Here is a 20,593-nt window from a genome sequence, read left to right on the forward strand (position 1 = left end):
AAGCAGAATTGGCTGGAATTGAGATCAGATTCCATGTTGCGTTTGGAGAGCCCCTGATGTGCCCAAACAGTGGAAACCCCCCAATTCTAACTCCAACCCTAACCCCAACACATCCCTAATCTCAGCCCTAACCCTAACATTAGCACTAACCCTAGCCCTAACCCTAATGGGAAAATGGAAATAAATACATTTTTTTTAATTTAATTATTTTTCCCTAACTAAGGGGGTGATAAAGGGGGGTTTGATTTTCTATATATAGCGGGTTTTTATGTTTGGCAGCTGTCATACGCTGAAAGATGCTTTTTATTGTAAAAATAGTTTTTGCATCACCACATTTTGAGAGCTATAATTTTTCCATATTTTGACCGACAGAGTCATGTGAGGTCTTATTTTTTGCAGGACGAGTTGACGTTTTTATTTGTTCCATTTTTGGGCATGTGACATTTTTTGATCGCTTTTTATTCTGATTTTTGGGACACAGAATGAACAAAAACCAGCGTTCCATGAATTTCTTTTGGGGGGGCGTTTACACCATTCCACGTGTGGTAAAATTGATAAAGCAGTTTTATTCTTCGGGTCAGTATGATTACAGCGATACCTCATTTATATCTTTTTTTTATGTTTTGGCGCTTTTATACAATAAAAACTATTTTATATAAAAAATAATTATTTTTGCATCGCTTTATTCTGCAAGCTTTTTGCTGATGACGCTGTATGGCGGCTCGAATTTTGCGGGACAAGATGTTTTCAGCGGTATCATGATTATTTATATCCATCTTTTTGATTGCGTGTTATTGCACTTTTTGATAAGGCATTGTTTTTTTGTTTTGCTTTTTCTTTTTTTTTAAGGGGTTCACTAAAGGGGTTAACTAGTGGGACAGTTTTATAGGGCGGGTTGTTACAGATGCGATGATACTAAATATGTGTACTTTTATTGTTTGATCGCAGTGTGCCAGGGGTTAATGTGCCGAGGGCAGTCCACATAGTGCCGGGTGTCAGCTGTGATAATCAGCTGACACCTGGCCGCGATCAGCTGCGCTCCCCCCGTGAGCGCAGCTGATCGCGATGATGTACTATCCCGTCCACGGTCATATGGGCCTGGGTCCCATGGATGGCAAAGTACATCAGGTGTCAGAAAGGGGTTAAAGGAGGAAAAGTAAACATTTCTATCTCTAATATACTGATAAATGCTCTGACTCTTTAAGAATGGGACAGGTTCATCATTGTCTTACTATTTTGACAGCTTTGTTAGACTTACTGCTCCTGAATACCACTGTTTTGAGGGGAGACTGTAAGTGAGAAGTGAGCAGTAGATTTGCTCTGCTGATTACTATTTACTGATTGCTAATATATAAGGAGCAATGTAAGATGGCTCCAATGTAAGTACACTGATGAGCAAAAGGGTAACAATGTTTTGAACTTTTGGCTTTCAGGCACCATATCTCACCATCTACTAAAGCTTGGAATGTGACACTACCATCGTTTCATAGACAATCATGTTGGGTATCTGATACATAAATTTGATTTGCAACTATTTAGCATATGATTAGTTATACAGATTCATGTTATGTCACTGCATTGTTATTGTCATGCTCCTAAAAATCTAAATTTTTTTTTTTTATTATTTTGTAAATCCAACTTTAGCTTTCACCAGTGTCTGAATCTTTCTAGACATGCTCTCAATCAGATTCAAGCACGTCTTGATCAAATCTGATCCCCGATCTCTCGTGCACATTTCCAAAGTTGCTGCATACTGGTCGTCTCACTTGGGTATGTATAAAGCTTTTTGTTCAATCCCAACAAGTGATTCATTGAGTTGAGGTCTGGGGCTGTGGGGGTCATTTCAGCACCTCTATTTCATTGTCATTAACCCATTTCTTTGCCAATCTCGACGTGTGCTTTGGGTCATTTGCCATTCTCGACATGTGCTTCTGGTCATTTTCATACCCATTGTACTTGAGAGTACGAAGTAACTAATCTTTTAGGATGCTCACATTATAGCTCAGCATTGAGACCATCATCGATCCTGGTCAAGTGTCCAACAGCTTTTGCTGTTAAACACCCCCATATCATTAGGCTTCCTCCACCGAACTTGACAGTTCCTTTAATTTCTTAATCCGTTAGACCCTTTTTCCCTTGTTTCTTCAAGACCCATTTGCACCTATCAGAGCCGAGTCTATCAAGTTTCATCTCATCGCTCCAAATTACCCAATTCCAATCCACTTTTCATATCTTTTCGCAAACTCGAGCTGAAAGTGATCTACCATTTTAGTTATAATTGTTTATAGTGCATACGGTAAGTATATAGGTAGAGAAACACCTTCACCCTGACAAACGAGTCAACTAGTGTATCAAATGTCATGTGGTAACCCCACTTCCACTAATGCATACTTTCCCTGTATATTTATAAACTAATGCTTTATCATGTTCTGTGCACATAAAAAATTAATAGAGTTTAATTATAAAGTACTCCGTTTTCTCCTTGCAGGTGTTGTCCTTGGTGGGACTTGAACCAATGACCCCAGCACAGCAAGACTGTGCTAACCACTGAGCCACCGTGCTGCCCATAATATATTCTATGTTTACAAAAAAAATAATGCTGTAAAACTTGATTTGCCTCATTCCAGATGCCTAAGAAAGTGCAAACATATTATTTCAGAATCATTAAGAAAGGAAACAACCAAATGATTGAATTCAATTGCTAATTGGATTTGGTTCACATTATGCAACTAGTAAAACTCAGAACAATTTATCACTCAATGCCAAGTAGCAGTTGCAAAAGCAAGTAGAAAAATTTCCTCAAAGTGTAACATCAATTCTACATTAATCACTTTAAGAGGACCTGTCACCGTCCATAAATATGTATATTTTTTTACTCGGTGGAAATGTCGCTGTTCTCCTGAATCCCGAGTTGTTGCATCATCTTCCTGCTTCACTATGTTCCTGAGGTATGGCCCCCTCCTCTCTGTTTGTAAATTAGGCCTTTTTTTATCCATGGAGGTATGGTCGTGAAGAAGACTCCTACGAAAAAATGTTAAGGATCACGCTCTCTTGGTTATCTAAGCTAGATTTATATACAATTATGTGGATCAGAAGACCTATAATAAATTATCAAAATTTACAAAGTATTAAAGAGTACCAAAGCATCTTTAAATTACTCTTAAAGAAAAATATATAATAGACAAATGCCCATGCTGTATTAAATACCAATGTATACATTTTATTAAATATAGAAAAAATTAATAACACACAATTGCTAAAGAAAAAATATCAAAAACAATCCATGAAAACCCAAAAAAGGCAATGTGATCAATGGTAAGTCCCCCTAATGACATCATATATAGTATCAATATGTATAAAGAATAAACTACCAAAATAAAGCAGTAAGAGTATAAATTTAAGTTCAATGTAAACAAACATAATATAGACATTTAGAAATCCATGATTACAATAAAGGGAAACAACCGTGAAACTGAATTTTAATAATCCATGATTATAAGGCCACGTTCAGTATTTGACATCAGTGTTTGTAAGCCAAAACCAAGAGTAAGTGAAAAATGCAGAAGTGGTGACGTGTTTCTATTATACTTTTCCTCTGACTCTTCTGTTCCTGGTTTTGGCTTACAAATACTGATGTAAAAAATTGACCAAATACTGAACATGGTAAGTTGGTAACGTGGCCTTACATGAATAAATAACTCCAATCGAGACACCAGTCAATAAAAACATACAAATCCATTTGTATAGAACTATCCCAAGGTATAAAAAAAGTTAGCATAACCAGTTTCAAAACATTCCCTCCAAAGAGGACAATCACCCACCACACCCCATAGTCCATAGTCAGTGAACCATGTGACACACACGACGTGCCCGATACCACGACGCACGTTTCTGAAATGACTTCATCAAGGGGTATATAGTTATATATGAGGAAAAGGAGGCCTTATTTCACAAATGGAGAGTGCCAAGAATAAAAAAACAGCAATGCCTGATTCAGATGAACAGCAGTATTTACACAAGACTAAAAATACCTATTTATGGCAAGTGATAGGTCCTATTTGATCTTGAACATGGGGTACATATTGTGTGACACTACCGTCTAAAAAACTCAAATAAAAATAAAAAATAGTCCATCGTGACTACAACATAGCAACAAAGGACATCAGAAATGAAGGAGACATATACATTTCTAGGTAATAAAATGCACTGTACATTAAATAATCAGTACAACTTTCAATGGGAATACAGTCCGAATATGTGCAATACTTTAGTCAAATAAAAAGTGATAAAGAGATGTAATCACTCACCTCCATTGTAAAACCTATTACTTTGAAACATTGTTCAATTAAGTCAAACTGAGTTTTATAGAAGGCGTTATTCATAAAATCTTGTACCATTTTAATATGTTCGTTCTGCAGGTATCTGAAAGTTGAGGGAGAAATGATAAGCACTTAAATGAGAGTGGAACAGTAACAAGTTGCCATCTTTGAGTAACATGCTTCTTTCTAATCTATGGCATTACCTGGGAGGCTTGTTTTCTGGCAATTTGTAATGTACAAGTTTCTTCTTTTCTGACAATCCGGCGTAGATGTAATAGAAAATGTGGAAATTTTTTTCTCCTCTGAAAAGAACAAATTGTCAAAAAAGAGGTGAAAATTGAGTTATTAAAAGGAACGGCTGATATAGTTGATTTTAGCTGTTTTTTTTTTTAGAGATGTCAATCTGTCAAAGAGTAATAATACATTGTAGATATTTAATTTTTGTTTTTAGAAATTTTTTTAGGTGCAGACATATGGGAGTCACACATTTCCTTTATAGAAAGAGAAGCTTTTTGGCAACTAAAATAAATGAGAGACAAATAAATGTCATAGATTACTGCAGTCTCCTGGAAGTGATGAAGATGAGGGAGTTGGAGGGGAGCCCATAAATGTACTTACTCTAGATTTTTTTTTGCCTGTAGCTCGGGAGGTACATGTAACTCGCGGTCACATGAATTGTGGCTCGCAGCTGTCTTCCAGCTTAGTGCATTAGCTTCAGGTCTAGTAAACAGGTATGAGGAGCACACCTCAAAAAGATAAATTTTGAAAGTAGCCCTGCACAGAAGAGCAGATCTGGATGCACATATACTGGTCTTAGTGGTTTAGAAATAATTTAAGTATGGTGTGCTGGAGACAGGATGATACTACCTGACAGAGGAGGTTCTTTAAAGCTAGATGCAACAGTGTGTTGGGAGTCCATGATGGGAGAATACTGATTGAGGGTATTGTGGGGACTGCCGGATCTTGGTACACTGCTTCAGGGTGATTTCTGTGGAAAAGCTTTGGTTATCATTATACCTGTAATGTGGGCTTTGGTTGTCACTATTGTGAGGGGGTGGGATCTGGATGTGGCTCATGACCTTCTCTCAGAGCTGAATGTGGCTTACGAACCTCTCTCAGGGCTGAATGTGGCTCATGACCCTCTCTCAGAGCTGGATGTGGTTTACGACCCTCTCTCAGAGCTTAATGTGGCTTACGACCTTCTTTCAGAGCTGGATGTGGCTTACGACCCTCTCTCAGGGCTGAATGTGGCTCATGACCCACTCTCAGAGCTGAATGTGTCTTACGACCCTCTCTCAGGCCTGAATATGGCTCATGACCCACTCTCAGAGCTGAATGTGGTTTATGACCTTCTCTCAGAGCTGAATGTGGTTTACGACCTTCTGTCAGAGCTGGATGTGGCTTACGACCCTCTCTCAGGGCTGAATGTGGCTCATGACCCACTCTCAAAGCTGAATGTGTCTTACGACCCTCTCTCAGGGCTGAATGTGGCTCATGACACTCTCTCAGCACTGAATGTGGCTCTTGACCCTCTCTCAGAGCTGAATGTGGCTTACGACCCTCTCACAGAGCTGAATCTGGCTCTCAAGATCAAAAAGATTGGGGACCACTGCCCTAAACTATTTATATGTGCATGTAGCTCTTTCAAAGGCAAGTCCAGCTATACCTTTATATGGCCAGTCTATTCCTCAGCTCCTGAGAAATCAGCGTTTGAAGTGATATGCAAATGAGGCCGAAGAGCTCCTTATAGATCTGAAGCCTTTGTCACTCCAGCTCTGTTCGCCACCCAGCGCCGCTTCCTCCTGCTTGACTGACAGCCTCTTTTCTGTGTGACTTCAGGGAAAGTAACCATCAGTCAAGCAGGATGAGGTAGATCTGGCCGGGGAATAGAGCTGGAGTGACAGAGGCTTTATATTAGGTTAAGATAAGTCCACTTGAGTATGACATGTGCTACCTGGAAGATCTGTGCACACCTTACTATTTGCCAGCTAATAGGGCATAGGGATAGGGGATGTCTAGGTGGAACTTCCCCTTTATTAATTTGTGGATGTACAGTTTATAACCTTTTACAGCCAGATGAATAGCAGTATGATCCTTTATGAAAATTTTCATGCTCAATATTAAAATTTGCATTTTAGCTTTATTTAGCTGTAACTGGACTCATAAATGTTCATTTTGATTCTTTTGAGACTTACATGGACTTTTGAGTAAACACAGCAGCCTCAACAGGTCTAAGAGATCCATTAATTAATATATGCAGTTTGTATTGTGATATCTGGTTTCTGATTAAATATAAACATATTTGAGAAAAAAATATCTCTGCTTGAGGTAACTTACCAGAAATATGGATTGTTTTCTTACAGCGGATAAGTCAGCGTTGATCATGTGATGGAACCACAGAAGGAGGGCACATTTTACAACAGAGGTCTGATAACTGTAGTTTAAGGCTTTGATTCAACAAGACCATCATTGTTCACGCCAGTCTTGTTGAGGAGGTGTGCTGGAGTGAAATGCTCTTGACTCATTAAGAGACGCTTGAATCAGGAGCGTCAGACAAGCAGTGTACATCACAAATTCTACTCCAGTCCGCTTGAATACCTCCACTCGCCATGAATTTAATGAGCGGTGGTCACTACACTCCCATCTTATCTCAGCCCCTCCAACTTTGTCAGAGCTGGACACAAAAATGGCATAAAACCGTCAAAAGGCGCACAATTTCAGTGCAGCCTCAAGATGCAAATTTTGAAAGCTTTTTACTCCAGAATATTGGAAAAGCTTAGATGGATCTGGCCCAAAGTGTCTCCTCACACTAGCATTGTGGCTTCTGTGTATAGTGGCAGCCATGATCCTGTCACAGAACCATCATATCTGTACAGTGTATCCTATTGATTTTTACAGTGGTCACCTCGGGAATTTGTGGACAGTAGTGATAAGCGAGTATACTCGTCGCTTGGGTTTTCCAGAGCATGCTCGGGTGATCTCCGAGTATTTTGGCGTGCTCAGATATTTAGTGTTTGTCGACGCAGCTGCATGATATACGGCTGCTGAACAGAGGAATGCCTGTTTGTTAGGAATTCCACACATGTATTCAGGCTGTCTGGCAGCCGCAAATTATGCAGCTGCGTCAACAAGCACCAAACCTCCGAGCACACCAAAATACTCAGAGATCACCCGAGCATACTCAGGAAAAACCGAGCAATGAGTATACTCGTTCATCACTAGAGGACAGTTCTCACCATTTGGGCAACAAAAATAGCAATCACCGATGCACTAATATTTAAGCCAAGGTTGATGGGAATTTTGAAAGAAGCCACGACAGTACCTCAGGGACCACCTCTGAGGAGCCAAGCTTCTGTGTTTTTCTAGCACCAGATATTTCTTATACAGTAAAAGAAGTAAACCACAAGTATTTCTATATTGATAACTGCCAAACACTGATATGTACAGTATATAAAAATTGCATGTTTTTTCATTATACAAAAAATAACATTCGTTTGCTTTTATCTAAATATCCCTTTAGAGGTTTTCAGAATCCTTAAAAGGAAGCATACCAGGACAGTATCACCAAAACAAACTAATGGTATGGCTGACTATGGGTGAAGTGGATAGATTAAAAATTATAACAGTTTTGTAGCAAGAAAAAAAGGAGGGTTGTCCAATACTTTAACACTGATGACTTGTCATTAGGATAAGTCATCAATGTGTTATCGTCGGGGGTCCGACATCAGGCACCTTTGCTAACCAGCTGTTCTAGGTGCTGATGGCTGCCATAAGTGCTCAGTTACAACGCTGATCCATCTACTGATAGCGTGGCCGGGTACTACACATCCGCCCCCCTATTCAAATAAATACGCGGTGGAGGTGCAGTACCCAGCTGTGGTCACTATCAATAGATGGAGCAGCTCCGTAACTGAGCATTTCCGGCAGCCACTGGCACAGAGAACAGCTAATTGTTGGGTGTATCTGGTATTGCACACCCGCAATCAATGTTACACCTTTTTTAACCTTTGAAGGCTCATGCAAATTAGTCAGGAAGCATGCTGGGGGCATGTCAATAAATTCCAAGTGCATTGACAAGCCCACAATGTCCTTCCAGACTAATTTATTGTGATTTCAAAGGCTGACTTCTCAGCCATTGTGTATCGAATTACTACAAGACCGGTATCATATTTTTGTCGTACTACGACCCATTCTACACCTATACATATCCATACCACTAGTTTTGATTCGTAAAATAGTAATTTTTTGGTCAATATGGTCATTAAAAAACTTCGAAAATCTGATGTGAAACCATTTGTATATTCAGCTCTTGTCTACAGAAACAGGATGCAATGGAGAATGTAGTGATCAGAAAAAGCAGCCCGGGGGATCAATGGACAGAATATTGTCAGCTTGGCTCCATCCATGGTTACGTCTACATTGGGTGTTTGATAGTTACAGGATCTGGCTGTTATGAGCCAGTTAGATGTGTACAGTCATGGCCAAAAGTTTTGCGAATGACACAAATATTAATTTTTACAAAGTCTACTGCTTCATTTTTTCTAATGGCAATTTGCATATACTCCAGAATGTTATAAAGAGTGATCAGCTTAACAGCAATTACTTGCAAAGTCAATATTTGCCTAGAAAATTAACTTTATCCCCCAAAACACATAGAATCATAGAATCGTAGAGTTGGAAGGGACCTCCTGGGCCATCTGGTCCAACCCCCTACTCAAAGCAGGATTCGCTAAATCATCCCAGTCAGATGTCTGTCCAGCCTCTGTTTGAAGACTTCCATTGAAGGAGAACTCACCACTTCTCGTGGCAGCCTGTTCCACTCATTGATCACTCTAACTGTCAAAAAGTTTTTTCTAATATCTAATCTGTGTCTCTTCCCATTCAGTTTCATCCCATTGCTTCTAGTCTTTCCTTGTGCAAATGAGAATAAAGTTGATCCTTCTACAATGTGACAGCCCTTTAGATATTTGTAGACAGCTATTAAGTCTCCTCTCAGTCTTCTCTTTTGCAAACTAAACATTCCCAAATCCTGCAACCTTTCCTCATAAGACAGGGTTTGCAGACCGGTCACCATTCTGGTCGCTCTTTTCTGAACTTGCTCCAGTTTGTTGATGTCTTTTTTAAAATGTGGTGCCCAAAACTGGACACAATATTCCAGATGAGGTCTGACCAAAGAGGAGTAGAGGGAAATAATGACTTCACATGATCTAGACTGTATGCTTCTGTTAATACATCCTAGAATTGCATTTGCCTTTTTTGCTGCTGCATCACACTGTTGACTCATATTCAGTCTGTGATCTATTAGTATACCCAAGTCTTTTTCACATGTGCTGTCACTTAGCCCTATTCCTCCCATTCTATATATGCTTTTTTCATTTTTATTGCCCAGATGTAGTACTTTGCATTTCTCCCTGTTAAAAACCATTCTGTTAGTTGCTGCCCACTTCTCCAGTTTATTTAAATCTTTTTGAATCCTCTCTCTCTCTTCTCTAGTATTAGCTATCCATCCTAGCTTTGTGTCATCAGCAAATTTAATCAGTTTACCCTCAATTCCTTCATCTAAATCGTTGATAAAGATGTTGAACAATACAGGGCCCAGGACAGAGCCCTGTGGTACCCCACTTGAGACATTCTTCCAACTGGATGTACAGCCATTTACGACCACTCTTTGGGTCCGATCACTAAGCCAGTTATGAATCCACCTAACAGTTGCCTTGTCCATTCCATACTTAGTCATTTTTTCAATAAGGATTGCATGAGAGACTTTGTCAAATGCTTTGCTGAAGTCAAGATATACTATATCTACAGCATTTCCTTGATCCACCCAATCAGTGATACCGTCATAGAAGGAAATTAAGTTAGTCTGACATGACTTATTAGTTAGAAACCCATGCTGACTCTGTTTAATCACTTCATTCTTATCCAGGTATTGACATACATGTTGTTTAATAATTTGTTCAAAGATCTTTCCTGGTATAGAAGTCAGACTCACCGGCCTATAGTTGCCTGGGTCCACCTTCTTCCCCTTTTTGAAGATAGGAACAACATTTGCTCTTCTCCAGTCTTCTGGCACTTCTCCTGTTCTCCAAGAATTTTCAAAGATTATGGAGAGGGGTTCAAAAATTTCTTCTGCTATCTCCTTCAGTACTCTGGGGTGTAATTCATCTGGACCTGGAGACTTGAATTCATTTAGGTTAGCTAAGTGTTTCCTCACTATCTTTCTGTTTATAGATATCCTGGATTCTTCTATTCCCTTAATAGGACAGTGAATAACAGTTGATGTTGCATTTCCTTTCTGAGAGAAAACAGATGCAAAATAGGAATTTAAAAGTTCAGCCTTCTCAACATCCTGTCTTACCATTTCATCATTTTCATCCTGTAAAAATCCTATAGCATCTTTGACTTTTCTTTTACTTTTGACATATCCCCAAAATCCTTTATTATTGCTTTTGACATCTCTTGCAAGCCTCAGTTCATTTTCAGCTTTAGCTAATCTGATTTGTGCCCTGCAGGTTCTGCAGACAGCATTATATTCTTCTTTAGATATGCCTCCCTCTTTCCATTTTATAAACATTTTTTTCTTCCTTTTTAGCATGTGCTTAAGTTCTGTGTTCATCCATCCTGGTTTCCTTAAATGCTTCCTATTCTTCCCTCTTTTCGGAATTGTTAACAACTGTGCTTTGAGAATTTCATTTTTCAAGATTTCCCATCCTTCCTGGACATTTTTGTCTTTAAGGATATCCAGCCATTGGATCCCTCCAATTCTCTTTCTGAATCCCTTAAAATCTGCCTTTCTGAAATCTAACCTTGACGTCTGAGTCTTCACAGGTCTTCCACCTCTAGTAATCCAAAATTCTAAAATAGCATGGTCGCTACCTCCTAGGGTCCCAGCCACTTTTACCTCCTCAACCATTTCCTCCCTGTTTATAAGGATTAGATCCAAGGTAGCAGTTCCCCTTGTTTTCTCCCTTACCTTTTGGAAGATAAAGTTGTCAGCAAGAGAGGATAAGAATTTCCTTGACCTGTTAGTTTTGCCTGAGAGAGATTCCCAACAAATGTCTGGATAGTTGAAATCTCCCATGACAACTATGTCATATTTTTTGGAGAACTTGGCCATCTGATGCATAAAGAGTTCATCTATATATTCGGCTTGCACAGGCGGCCTGTAGTAAATGCCTACAATGGTGTCCTTTCCATTGTTCTGTCCTTGTATTCTTACCCAAACAGTTTCCACAGAACTCCCAGTCTCTGAAGCTTCAATCTCTGTGCAGATATACGCATTTCGAACATACAATGCGACACCCCCTCCTCGTTTATCAAGTCTGTTTCTTGCAAATAAGTTGTATCCTTCTAGTCTTGTATTCCAATCATGTGTATTGTCCCACCAAGTTTCAGTGATTCCAATTACATCATATTTCTGTTCCTGTGTTAGTAGTTCCAATTCTCCTTGTTTGTTGCCCATGCTTTGTGCATTAGTATAGAAACATTTTAGTTTGTGATTGGTTTCTCTTTCTCCAATATTTTTATTAATTAGATTCTTTCGTCTTTGTTCTTCCTTTCCACTTCTAATAGCAGAGTTCTCAATAGCATTTGTCAGGTGTATGGCTTTTTCTGGTCTTTTGCTTCCCTTCCCATGTTGTTCTAGTTTAAAGCTCTCCTTACAAGTGTAGCAAGGTGACTTCCAAATGCATGCTTTCCAGTCTTCGTAAGGTGCACCCCATCTCTAGCAAGTAGTCCATCGTATAAGTAGTTCACTCCGTGATCCAGAAATCCAAATCCTTGCTGACGGCACCATCGACGTAGCCAGTTGTTCACCTGCAGAATCTTATTCCACCTCCTTGTTCCATGGCCATCCACTGGGAGGATGGAAGAGAAGACCACCTGTGCTCCCAGTTCTTTCACTTTCTTGCCTAAGTCTTCAAAGTCTCTGCAGATGATTTCCAGGTCGTTTCTTGCGGTGTCATTTGTCCCCACATGTAGTAGCAGGAATGGGTATTCATCTGTAGGTCTGAAGAGTCCTGATATCCTGTCAGACACATCTTTAATTTTTGCACCTGGAAGACAGCACATTTCTCTTGTAGTTATATCCGGTCTGCAGATAGCGGCCTCTGTTCCTCTCAGCAGGGAATCCCCCATGACCACCACTCTCCGTTTCTTCTTCACAACATTTTTCTTTCTCCATCCAGGAGGACTCTGAAGGCGTACAAGGTTGCTGTTTGTTGGCAAAGTCTTATCCTGATGTATTTCTTCATCGTTTTCCTGCGTGAGAGCCTGGTACTGGTTTCTGAGCAGTATGGGTGCTGACTGCCTCCTGATCCTCCTGCTTCTCTGGGTCACATGTCTCCATTCCTCTGTTTCTTCAGGTGTACTTCGAATTTCTTCTCTTTCTGTAACATGAAGAGATAATTCTGCTCTGTCCAAGAACTCTTCACCTTCCTTAATGATCTTCAACGTAGCTAACCTCTATTCGAGATTTTGCAACTTTTCCTCCAACAGGGACACAAGCTTGCATTTGTGGCATGTGAAGTTTGGCTTTTCCACTGGTAAATCTGTGAACATGTAGCAAGAAATGCAGCTCACCAAATGGCTCCTGGCCTCTTCCATCTTGAGATTTCTTAAAAACGATGAAAGATGAGCCAAGTTTTTCCGATTTCCTCTTTTCAGCTGCAACCGCCAAAACCCAGTGATCGTTGAGCTCGCGGAGACTCTTCACTTATCCCAGAAGGCACTGGGAATATGCAAATGATCTCCTCAAGACTCTTCCCCTGGTTTTGCAGGGGAAGAGTCTTGAGGAGATCATTGCAGCCCTGCCTTAAAAGGACCAGCTAACATCGTTTCAGTGATTGATCCATTAACACAGGTGTGGGTGTTGATGAGGACAGGGCTGGAGATCAATCTGTCATGATTAAGTAAGAATGACACCACTGGACACTTTAAAAGGAGGCTGGTGCTTGACATCATTGTTTCTCTTCTGTTAACCATGGTTATCTCTAAAGAAACACATGCAGTCATCATTGCACTGCACAAAAATGGTCTAACACTGAAGAGTATCGCAGCTAGAAAGATTGCACCTCAGTCAACAATCTATCGCATCATCAAGAACTTCAAGGAGAGAGGTTCACTTGTTGCCAAAAAGGCTCCAGGGCGCCCAAGAAAGACCAGAAAGCGCCAGGACCGTCTCTTAAAAGTGTTTCAGCTGCGGATCGGGCTACCAGCAGTGCAGAGCTTGCTCAGGAATGGCAGCAGGCAGGTGTGAGTGCATCTGCACGCACTGTGAGGCGGAGACTCTTGGAGCAAGGCCTGGTCTCAAGGAGGGCAGCAAAGAAGCCACTTCTCTCCAGAAAAAACATCATGGACAGACTGATATTCTGCAAGAGGTACAGGGAGTGGACTGCTGAGGACTGGGGTAAAGTCATTTTCTCTGATGAATCCCCTTTTCGATTGTTTGGGACATCTGGAAAACGGCTTATTCGGAGAAGACCAGGTGAGCGCTACCACCAGTCTTGTCTCATGCCAACTGTCAAGCATCCTGAAACCATTCATGTGTGGGGTTGCTTCTCAGCCAAGGGAATGGGCTCTCTCTCAGTCTTGCCTAAAAACACAGCCATGAATAAAGAATGGTACCAGAATGTCCTCCAAGAGCAACTTCTCCCAACCGTCCAAGAGCAGTTTGGCGATCAACAAAGCCTTTTTCAACATGATGGAGCACCTTGCCATAAAGCAAAGGTGATAACTAAATGGCTCAGGGAACAAAACATAGAGATTTTGGGACCATGGCCTGGAAACTCCCCAGATCTTAATCCCATTGAGAACTTGTGGTCAATCATCAAGAGACGGGTGGATAAACAAAAACCTTCAAATTCAGACAAAATAAAAGCATTGATTTTGCAAGAATGGACTGCTATCAGTCAGGATTTGATCCAGAAGTTGATTGAGAGCATGCCAGGGAGAATTGCTGAGGTCCTGAAGAAGAAGGGTCAACACTAGTGTTGAGCATTCCGATACCGCAAGTATCGGGTATCGGCCGATACTTGCTGTATCGGAATTCCGATACCGACTTCCGATATTTTTTCAATATCGGAATTCGGCATCGGAATCGGAAGTTCAAAGTTGATTGACAGACTGACGCCATCATGATGCGCGGTGTGTGCGCATCATGATGCGCCGTCATTTCGGGCCTTCCGGGGGTCTCTGCCGGCCTGCCGGGGGGCTGTGCCGGCCTGCCGGGGGGCTGTGTGGACTGCCCGGGGTCTGTACCGGCCTGCCGGGGGGCTGTGCCGGCCTGCCGGTGGTCTGTGCACCCTGTGGGGGTCTGTACCGGCCTGCCGGGGGGCTGTGCCGGCCTGCCGGTGGTCTGTGCACCCTGTGGGGGTCTGTACCGGCCTGCCGGGGGGCTGTGCCGGCCTGCCGGGGGGCTGTGCTGATGTCCGGGGGTCTGTGCAAGCATCGTCCGATGGGACTACAAGTCCCATCGGGCGATGCCTGCTACCATGACAGTGATTGACACATTAGCCAATGATGGGACAGTAGTAGTCCCATCATCCGGCTAATGTGTTAAATGTTAAAAAAAAAAAAAAAAAAAATACTACATACATACTACATGCATGCTACATACATACTACATGCTACATACATACTACATATATACTACATACATACTACATACATGCTACATACATACTACATGCATGCTACATACATACTACATGCTACATACATACTACATGCATGCTACATACATACTACATGCTACATACATACTACATATATACTACATACATACTACATACATGCTACATACATACTGCATGCTACATACATACTACATACATACTACATACATACTACATGCATGCTACATGCATGCTACATACATACTACATGCATGCTACATGCATGCTACATACATACTACATGCTACATACATACCACATACATACTACATACATACTACATACTACATATATACTACATGCATGCTACATACATACTACATGCTACATACATACCACATACATACTACATACATGCTACATACTACATACATACTACATACATACTACATGCATGCTACATACATACTACATGCATACTACATGCCACATACATACCACATACATACTACATACATACTACATACATACTACATGCTACATACATACTACATATATACTACATGCATGCTACATACATACTACATGCTACATACATACCACATACATACTACATACATGCTACATACATACTACATGCATGCTACATACATACTACATATATACTACATGCATGCTACATACATACTACATGCTACATGCATGCTACATACATACTACATACATACTACATGCTACATACATACCACATATATACTACATACATACAATACATTCATACAATACATACATAGACATACAGTACATATAACATAGAGTAACATACTTACCAATACTTGTCACATTGTTCCCCGAAGCCATTGTCTTTTCCGGAATAAATATTAACATAACAAACCACAAAAATACTCACCCACGATCCGAAGCAGTCCACGAGTGTGTCCCACGACGATCTTGGGTAGAGAACTGCAGCATCAGCTGTTGCTGCCGTTCTCTACGGGCTGCAGGAATCCAATGACGGAAGGTAGGTATCCTTCCGCACTGTATTCCTCCGCCACTTAAAAAAAAAAAAAGTCCCTAGTCTCACTTTATGCCATTGCTGCGTGGGAAATTCCCACACAGCAATGGCATAAAGTGAGACTAGGGACTTTTTTTTTTTTAAGTGGCGGAGGAATACAGTGCGGAAGGATACCTACCTTCCGTCATTGGATTCCTGCAGCCCGTAGAGAACGGCAGCAACAGCTGATGCTGCAGTTCTCTACCCAAGATCGTCGTGGGACACACTCGTGGACTGCTTCGGATCGTGGGTGAGTATTTTTGTGGTTTGTTATGTTAATATTTATTCCGGAAAAGACAATGGCTTCGGGGAACAATGTGACAAGTATTGGTAAGTATGTTACTCTATGTTATATGTACTGTATGTCTATGTATGTATTGTATGAATGTATTGTATGTATGTAGTATATATGTGGTATGTATGTAGCATGTGGTATGTATGTAGTATGTATGTAGCATGCATGTAGTATATATGTAGTATGTATGTAGCATGTAGTATGTAGCATGCATGTAGTATATATGTAGTATGTATGTAGCATGTAGTATGTATGTAGCATGCATGTAGTATATATGTAGTATGTATGTAGCATGTAGTATGTATGTAGCATGCATGTAGTATGTATGTAGCATGCATGTAGTATGTATATGGTATGTATGTAGCATGTAGTATGTATGTAGCATGCATGTAGTATATATGTGTTATGTATGTGGTATGTATGTAGCATGCATGTAGCATGCATGTAGTATGTATGTAGTATGTATGTAGTATATATGTAGTATGTATGTAGCATGTAGTATGTATGTAGCATGCATGTAGTATATATGTAGTATGTATGTAGCATGTAGTATGTATGTAGCATGCATGTAGTATATATGTAGTATGTAGCATGTAGTATGTATGTAGCATGCATGTAGTATATATGTAGTATGTAGCATGTAGTATGTATGTAGCATGCATGTAGTATATATGTTATGTATGTAGCATGTAGCATGCATGTAGCATGCATGTAGTATGTATGTAGTATATATGTGGTATGTATGTAGCATGTGGTATGTATGTAGCATGCAGTATGTATGTAGCATGCATGTAGTATATATGTAGTATGTATGTTGCATGTAGTATTTATGTAGTATGAATGTAGCATGTTTGTAGTATGTAGTATGAATGTAGCATGTATGTAGTATGCATGTTGTATGTATGTAGCATGTAATTTTTTTTTTTTTTTTTTTTTACATTCAACACATTAGCCGGATGATGGGACTACTACTGTCCCATCATTGGCTAATGTGTCAATCACTGTCATGGTAGCAGGCATCACCCGATGGGACTTGTAGTCCCATCGGACGATGCCTGCACAGACCCCCGGAGCCTGCACAGACCACCGGCAGGCCGGCACAGACCACCGGCAGGCCGGCACAGCCCCCCGGCAGGCCGGCACAGCCCCCCGGAGCCTGCACAGCCCCCCGGCAGGCCGGCACAGCCCCCCGGCAGGCCGGCACAGCCCCCCGGAGCCTGCACAGACCACCGGCAGGCCGGCACAGACCACCGGAGCCTGCACAGACCCCCTGGCAGGCCGGCACAGCCCCCCGAAAGGCCCGTACAGACCCCAGAGAGGCTGTACAAGGGCAGGAAAGGGTTTTTCTTATTCCGATACCGGAAGTCCCATAGACTTGAATGGGACTTCCGGTATCGGAATCGGCGATACCGATACTTTTTTTTAAAGATCGGCCGATACCATCCGATACGATACTTTGAAGTATCGGACGGTATCGCTCAACTCTAGTCAACACTGCAAATATTGACTTGCTGCATTAACTCCTTCTAACTGTCAATATAACCTTTTGTTACTCATAATATGATTGCAATTATATTTCTGTATGTGATAAAAACATCTGACAAACACACATAAAAACCAGAGGGCAGCAGATCATGTGAAAATATAATATTTGTGTCATTCTCAAAACTTTTGGCCATGACTGTAGAAGGATGGTGGTAAGCTTGTAGATATGTATGACCTTATTCTCTACAATTGTAATGATGTGTAATGACACTCATGCTACATCAAATTGAGATGCACATATGTAGTAACTTATATATTAGAGAAAATATAGATAAACATTTAATACTATGCTTTGATAAATGTGTTAAGAATTAGTGGTTGACTTTTAAAAATAAAAATATTTCTCCAGGATATTTAAGTTAACAGACTAATAGTAAATATGTTAAAATAATAATATAACCACCAATCACTTATTCCAACCCCCACCTCTTTGATGGTCCCTGCTGGTTCAGCAGTGATGTCATTATGTCCATCGTTCACATGATCACTGTAGCCAATTACTTGACTCAGAGATGACACCTGCATGTACAGCATGTGACCTCTGAAGCCAGTGATTGGCTGCAACTGTCATATGAGTGATGGGTGTGACTGGTAGAGAACAACTGATCAGGGAAGGTTTGAATAGATGAAAAATGGCTATCTTGGAATTTTAACACAATTCATGCCTTTATTACATTTTTACAATCATTATGCCCCACCAAAAAAAACATAGCATTAAATTTGAAACTTAACTGATTAATAACAATGAATCAACATTGTAACAACGTACATCGCCTGGTGGACAACTCTGGATTTTTCCAGGAGGTATTCGGAGATCTGGGCTGCTACAACTGTTCCATTGTTGATGAATTTCATTTCTAAGTATTTCCCAAAGCGACTTGAATTTTCATTAATGATAGTGCAAGCATTTCCAAAGGCTTCCACCAGATTATTCACCTGCAAAATCTTCTCCTGCAATGTTCTGTTGTTTGCCTACAAAAAGGGAAAACTATTTACAACTCTATCTTAGTTTCTGAAATTCTTCTTCTTGAACATTTGGTAACTCAATGGATCTTACAACAGAAGCCCTAAATCTCATGTAAGGACGGACCTCTATACCTGGCAGAAATGCAGTGATGAATCTGATCCTTAGAGTTTAACTTCGAAAAAAATAATTTTACCATTGATCAGGAGCTTAATAACACAAAATAATGTTATTTGACTCCCAGGTTATTATTACGAATATTGGCAGCATTATTGGAGACAAAAATGTACTCAATGACTTATAATATATACAGTATATATACTGTATATATGTGAACAACGACAGAGCAAAGTCCAGCAATAATGTGAGCAATCCAGGATGCTGTTAAAAAAAATTTTTCTTTCTTTTTATTCATAAATCCATTAAAATACAATGGTCCAAGCAGTTCAAAACAGCAATAACGCAGGAAAGTAGTGCAGATAGGACTACGCGTTTCAGCGGTAAAACCCGCCTTCTTCACGGTCCAGAATATATAAATTATATATATATAAATATATATACAGGGTGGGCCATTTATATGGATACACCTAAATAAAATGGGAATGGTCGATGATATCAACTTCCTGTTTATGGCACATTAGTATATGGGAGGGGCAAAACTTTTCAAGATGGGTGGTGACCATGGCGGCCATTTTGAAGTTAACCATTTTGGATCCAACTTTATAAATGGCCCACCCAAGTGTATCCATATAAATGGCCCACCCTGTATATATAAAGTTATCTAAGATGTCGTCAAATTATGTCTTACTGTCTTTTTGCTGGTTACTTTATGACAACATATGCAAGATATAAATTAGATCATTTGTTGGCGATATTACATTATGTTTTTGAAATTGTTTATAATTTGTGGCTGGGGATGCTACATTTACCTGATGGAACACTGGATGAACATGGTGGAGCCTGAGGCCGAGTCCCACCCTAGAATGGCACATGTGCTACAGATGCTGAGGATTGCTGGCCCTGCTTCTAACAGGGTTTCCACCACCTCCTACACCAGTTCCTCCTCCCCCTCCTGCTCCTCCTCATCCTCCATCTCCGATTTGGCGTCTCAGAGCATGTTGCGCACATCAGCCGCAAGCTAGAAACTATGCAGCACAGCTTTAGCGAACTGGCAACAGGCTCTGCTGAAGCTAATTTGTCTAGGATACAGACTGCACATGGCTGCAGAGTTATTGAAATAAGTAACAGACCAAACAAATCTTCGGCTCTCGCCACTGAACTTCCAACCAGGCATGGTCGTGTGTGATAATGGCCGTAACCTGGTGGAAGCTGTGAAGCTTGGCAAGCTCGCACACATACAATGCTTGTCCCACATGTTAAATTTGGTTATTCAACACTTTCTAAAAACTCACCCAGATTTGCAAGAGCTTCTGGTCAAGGTATGCCGCGTCAGTGCCCATTCCATTTCCACAAGTTGGCTATGGCTGCTGCTGCTCTGGAAGTCCTGCAGCAGCACATGCAAGTGCCAGCTCACCGACTGGTTTGTGACATCACCACATGCTGTAACTCCACACTGCACATGCTGGTAAGACTTTGTGAGCAATAGAGTTGTTGAATACCAGCTCCATCATGCCTGTCGATATTCTAGGCAGCCTCTGCACATAGCAACTGAAGAGTGAGCATGGATGTCTGACATTTGTGCAGTTCTCCAAGACTTTGAGAACTGTACAATGATGGTGAGCGGCGATGACATCATAATCAGTGCAACAATCCTGCTTCTGTGCCTACTTAAACAGTCCCTAC

At 40.7% G+C, this 20,593-nt stretch overlaps 1 protein-coding gene across 1 annotated transcript in view; it reads right to left on the reverse strand.

Moving 5' to 3' along the window:
* Positions 1-20,593, reverse strand: part of MYO3A (myosin IIIA) — a 210,760-nt gene that overhangs the window by 118,837 nt on the left and 71,330 nt on the right. The window contains exons 13-15 of the mRNA XM_073581770.1: positions 18,596-18,798; positions 4,523-4,621; positions 4,308-4,422 (exon numbers count right to left, since the gene is read on the reverse strand). Of these exons, the coding sequence (XP_073437871.1) occupies positions 4,308-4,422; positions 4,523-4,621; positions 18,596-18,798 (417 nt within the window). The remainder of the gene's footprint in view (positions 1-4,307; positions 4,423-4,522; positions 4,622-18,595; positions 18,799-20,593) is intronic.

The sequence above is a fragment of the Dendrobates tinctorius genome, unplaced genomic scaffold, assembly GCF_039654945.1.
Source record: "Dendrobates tinctorius isolate UK_male_01 unplaced genomic scaffold, ASM3965494v1 ptg000070l, whole genome shotgun sequence".
NCBI classification, from domain to species: Eukaryota; Metazoa; Chordata; class Amphibia; order Anura; family Dendrobatidae; genus Dendrobates; species Dendrobates tinctorius.